Source organism: Hevea brasiliensis, chromosome 16, assembly GCF_030052815.1.
Source record: "Hevea brasiliensis isolate MT/VB/25A 57/8 chromosome 16, ASM3005281v1, whole genome shotgun sequence".
Lineage (NCBI taxonomy): Eukaryota > Viridiplantae > Streptophyta > Magnoliopsida > Malpighiales > Euphorbiaceae > Hevea > Hevea brasiliensis.
The window spans coordinates 52,994,851-53,000,670 of NC_079508.1; the positions used below are offsets into that span (position 1 = coordinate 52,994,851).

The following is a 5,820-nucleotide window of genomic DNA, read 5'->3' on the forward strand; positions in this document are numbered from 1 at the left end:
TTACAGTCACTCTTCCTGACATTGCTTATGCCGTTAGTATGGTAAGTCAGTTTATGTCTTCCCCAACTGTCGCTCATTGGGAAGCCTTGGGACAAATCTTGTGTTATCTGAAGGGCGCTCTAGGAAGAGGTTTGCTATATGGTAATCATGGGCATTTGAATATTGAATGTTTTTCATATGTCGACTGGGCTAGATCTAAGATTGACAGGAGATCAACTATTGGATATTGCTTTTTTGTTGGAGGAAATTTGGTGTCTTAGAGAAGCAATAAGTAGAGTGTAATTTCTTGAGTTAGTGCTGAATCCGAATACAGAGCCATGTCACAATCAGTATGTGAGATAATGTGGATACTTCAATTACTAGATGAGACAGGTTTTAAGACCTCCCTGCCTGCGAAATTGTGGTGTGATAATCAAGCTGCTCTCTATATTGCTTCTAATCCGGTGTTTCATGAGCGGACCAAACATATTGAGATTGATTGTCACTTTATTCATAAAAAGATTCAACAACAGATCATCTCAACAGGACACATCAAAACTAGAGAGCAGTTATGAGATATTTTCACAAAAGCTCTGAATGGAGCTAAGATTGACTACATTTGTAACAAGTTGGCATGATTAACATCTATGCTCCAACTTGAGGGGAAGTGTTATGGAAAGTCAATCACTATATTATTTCTCTGTATATTCTGTATTCTGTATTACTATTTAGGATTTCTTATTTAGGATTTCTTCCTAATTAGTAGAACACAATTATAGGAATCAATTATATATATATATACCCATGTACAGATTAATTGAAATTAAGGAGAATTATCTCTTTCTACATGGTATACACTTCCACACTTCAATTGGTATTCCATCGAGTCCACAGGCTTTACCCACTTTCATTCTCTTAAGTGCTTACTTTACTTCTAAAAATCTAATCCTTCTAAATATAATTCACATTCTTTTCTATTGTTCTATAGTCTACATTCAAGCTATTACCATTTTGACTATTATTAAAGAGATCATTAAAATAATTTCTTCATCTTTCTTTAATGTCATCATCTTTCACCAACACTTTTCCTTCTTTATCCTTAATGCATCTAACTTGATTGAGATCTTGACATTTCCTTTCTCTCCTCCTTGCTAATCTATAAATATCTTTTCCCCCTTCTTTAATTCCAAGTTTCTCATATAACTTTTCAAAGGCATGTGCTCTTACTTGACTAACTGCCTTTCTCATATAAGTTATGTTTAGTAAGATATTATTAAATTAAATATATAGTAAAAATTAAAATTATCATTTTAATATTATATTTGATTAAAAATAAATTCATATTATGCATTTTAATGATAATTTTTACCCATGAATGTAATTTCATTACTCATTTAAGTAATGAAATAAATGATATATCATATATACTTTTATATGTGATTAATATTATCTTAATTAGATTTATAGTACTTATAATATAATTTTTTTTATGATTTTTTTTTTAATTTTGCATCTTACCTCGCTAAGGTGGGCGCCTACTCTTTGTGCCTAAGCTCCAGGTCCCCTTAGCGCTGATAACCTAAACACACACACACAACTGAAAAACAACATGTTGTAGAGGGAGCAAAAACAAAATATGAGTTTCCAGCTAACATAGATTGAAGTAAATTAAACGAAATGTGGAAATAAAGTACGATCAATGAACAAGACGATTATATTCTTAGTCCAATTTTGTAGCTCTTTCAAACGAGGTTTAATTGATACAAATTCCAGTATAGGTTAACAGCCAAACTACAGAAACACAATCATCCATTCCAGAAATCATAATTTCATATGCAAGCCAAGGAGCTTTAACTTATATGAGTTGGCCTGTGTAAAATTAGATTAAGTTGCTCACTTTAGCAACTGTAAAGTAATCATATAAGAAAACCCATAAAACAACGACAAAAAAAGGATCCACATTCCAACTTAACCACTCACATTTGCTCGGCATTTGGGCCATAATTTGCAAATTGAACCATAATCTCTCTTCCATCCACAACTCTCCCTGAAAAGCAAAATTCGAAATTAATAATGAGAAATGAATAAATAAATAAATAAAACCACACAATTTTGAGCACAATAACTTGAAACTAAAGCTCACCATCAAGCTTGTCCACGGCCTTTCGCGCCTCATCCTCGTATTTAAACCTCACAAATGGAAAACCCCTAGAATCTCCAGTCCTATACATAACAAAATCACATTAAGAATTCGACGACATACACAAACGCATAAGAAAAGTGTCAAGTGTGTATATATACCTTCGATTACGAGGGATGAAGATGTCCACGACCTTGCCATACTTGTCGAAGAGCGGGAAAAGATCATCTGCAGTCGTTCCTAGGATAGAAGGAGCCAAGAGGATTCAAATTGTCGGAGAAAACACAACAGATATGTATTCACAGTGTAAAATTGAAGAGGGTAGAAAGCTAAATACGGAAAGTGATGTTGAGTACGAGAAGAGAGTAGGTATCTCTGATATCTGGAGGACCCGATCTCCCAAAATGTGACATTTCGTTCCGCTATTGATAAAGTGTTCTGTGCGTGAGAGAGAGAGAGACGGAGAAAGGAAGTGGGGGCTGGCACTAGGGTTTTGAAATTGAGGTGGGAAAGATGGATTGGCGCCTTTATGGATTTTTGTTTTGACGGAAATGCCCTTGTTTTGGTTTTGAAATTATGTGGATTGCCCTCGAAGATTCGTTTATGGATTTCCCTACCATTAACGACCGTTTGTTTTTCGATTAAAAAAAAAAACGAAAAAAAAAAGACCGTTTGTTTGTAGGGAAAATGTTTCGTTCCGACATATTAACAGTGATTATATTATAAAATTATTCTTCCTGTTTATTTTTAAATGAAAATTTATTTCAAATCTAATTATGTGCTTCTCAAACTCATATAGATATAATTTCATCAAATCAAGCACTAAAAAAATTTCGCCACCGCACCATCAAAAACATTCTTGACCGTGCTATGTCACTGCAAATATAGTATTTTCCTACATGATGACCATATTTGTTGCACTTTTCTCACCGGAGACGAAGGGAATTCCTCTGTATTCCAAGTACACAGAGTGAGTACTGACGCAGGTGTAGGCGAAATTTGCTGAATATATGAAATTGAATTCGCTGTTATTGTAGAAACAGTTGTTTATATAGGTAGAATACCATGACAAGTTTTAAACAATTTTGGTAGAGCTCACATTCATGTTGTGCGAGTCTTCTGGGTGATTGATAGGGTATTTAATTTACTTATTAGGTGAAATTAATAATTAATAGATACCTAAATAGATGAATTGAATTATTTAATAAATTTAAAAAAATTAGAATTGATAATCGATTAGTAATTAATATTATATTTATCAACTGCAGTTTGAATCAGCTCTTTTTTTAAAGTAATTTCTTGTCAAATGGTAACTGATTTGATTTATTTTTTATTTAGACTATATTATCTTTTTTTATTTAACTCGAAAATTAATATTATTAATGCTTTAATTTTTTTTATTTATAATTTTAACATCTTAATTAAATTATTACAACTTTATTAAAATATTTTTATTAATAATATAAAATATAAAATATTTATTTATTATAAAAAATACATATTTTATGTCTAAAAACTTAAATTTAATTACAAATTTTGTCTTTATTAATAATAATAATTACTTTATTGTTTATAACTATATTTTTAAAGTTATATAATAATTTTTTAAAGAATTTAATTATTTTTTATTTCAATAATAAAATAAATAATATAATATAATAAATTAATAATCATATATTTATTTTAACAATATAATAAATAATATAATATATTAAATTAATAATTATATATTTAATTTAATAATAAAATAATATAATAAATATATATAATTTTATACTTATTTTTATAATAAAATAAATTATATAATATATACTCTCATTAATAATTTTACATATAATAATAATAATTAAATATAATTTTCACTAATTATCAATTATTAATTAATATTAATAATTATTAATTATAATTAACAGTTAAATCAAACAGGAACCGGTTGAATGGTAAAAATGAATGAGAAGTTGGGGTGTCCCTTTGCCGCTTTGCTGGGAGCTCAATCCCATCGAAATGATTTTTTTTTTTTTAATTAGGATTTTGTTGGCGTGAAGACGGGCTTGACTCATGCTCTTGAAAGTTGAAACTTTGAAAAGGTCCTTGATTGGGATATGGGCCAGGTAGACAACTAGTCAGTTTTGAGTTCTGATGGGTTGTGGGTTGGGCTTCGTCGCTCTTTTCAGAGTGTTGTTCAGGGTCTCAAAATGTGCACTTGAGGTGTTTTATTTTTATATTGAGTCCTTGGCCTGGGTATTGATATTTTTTATTTCGATTTTTTAAAAAGATAGTGTTAGAGTTTCAATTCTTAATTAATTTTAAAATCTAAAAATTAATATTAAAAAATAAAATTGAATTATAAAATTATGAGAATTACAAAATTATCCTTATATTTAAAAAAAAAAATAATAATAATAATAAACAGAAGCTCAAACACGTAAACTTGAGATACCGATATATAAACGCATGTGTAATTAAAGTCAAAAACATTAGAATGGTATGCAAGTGAACGCCCCTAGGGAACTTGAAAAAATATAAATGGTTTAATCAGAAGCTAGCTGGCTAAAGAGTAGAAGAACGGTAGCATTACGTAAAAGAAAACATCATGTTCAAAGTCCAAAAATCATAGTTGTTGAAATAAAGAGTCGGTGGTCTGGTCAAATTAATAGTAATTAACATGCATAGACAGGCCCTAGGATGTTGATATATGCCTCAGCATTTAATACCATGGTGGGCAAAAATCAAGTTGTGTTGTTATTTACTTATTTTTCAACAACTAATGTGCGTTATCTCTTTTCAATGAGAAATGGAAAGCTTAAGATGATGATAGTTACCCAAAACCAACAGATTTGGGAAGGGGATAAATTGCAGGTAAAATTTAAGCCAAACCAATAATTCACACCTAATTTCTCTTTATGAGGGTCCATCGCCATAATTTCTCACCATCGTCATTTCATTTGTTTTTATTTTGGTTAGTGTTATATGAAATGAAAGTGCCACTCAATATTAATTTTGTGTCCTTTTTAAGTTCACTTATTATCACGATTTGGTTAACATTTGTTGGTTCGTTTTACTATTAGTATGTGACACGTTTTATATTTAATTTCCTCTCTTGTAGTTCACACTAATTTGTATGATATCCAGCTTCACGCCAGGATTGCTTCCTTAATTCATATGCACGTCACGAGTTTGAATTTCAGCTTGCCCCCTTCACCCTTTTCAAATCGTTGAATTCGTTATATTAATTAATTAAATTAGTATCCCAATTTAATTTGTGTACCAAATTCAAACTATGATTTGAATTTATTCTCCAAATTAAATAAATTCATTACATTAAATTAATATCCCAAATTGAAAATTTATTTTATAAATAATTGCAATTTGGGAATTAATTGGCACGCCAATTTGTATAATATACATTGAAACAATTGCTCAATGAAATAGTTGCAAGAAAAATGTCCTTGATTGAATAGTATGGTGTTCTTTATAGAATGGTATGATGTTTGTTATTTTACATTATGCTAATGTAATAAAATTATATATAGATATAGGAGATTAAAAAAGATGTTGAGTTAAAATAAGAGAGAGTTGAGTATCTTCATATAATCTTGATTAAAGTTTATGAGTGAATCGAGTATGATCAGGGACTATGAAATATGCGTGTGTAAATTATATAAAAATAAAGATTATTAAAATTACTATAATTTTAACTT

At 29.6% G+C, this 5,820-nt stretch overlaps 1 protein-coding gene across 1 annotated transcript; it reads right to left on the bottom strand.

Annotated features, from left to right (window-relative positions):
* Nucleotides 1–1,606: 1,606 nt before the first annotated feature.
* LOC131174753 (serine/arginine-rich splicing factor SC35-like) lies at nucleotides 1,607–2,608 on the bottom strand. The gene is made up of 4 exons (XM_058138651.1): nucleotides 2,457–2,608; nucleotides 2,281–2,359; nucleotides 2,123–2,202; nucleotides 1,607–2,026 (listed from the first exon to the last, which is right to left on the bottom strand). The coding sequence occupies exons 1-4, from the start codon at nucleotides 2,530–2,532 to the stop codon at nucleotides 1,956–1,958; spliced, it is 306 nt and encodes a 101-aa protein (XP_057994634.1). The 5' UTR covers nucleotides 2,533–2,608; the 3' UTR covers nucleotides 1,607–1,955.
* Between the last annotated feature and the right edge of the window lie 3,212 nt (nucleotides 2,609–5,820).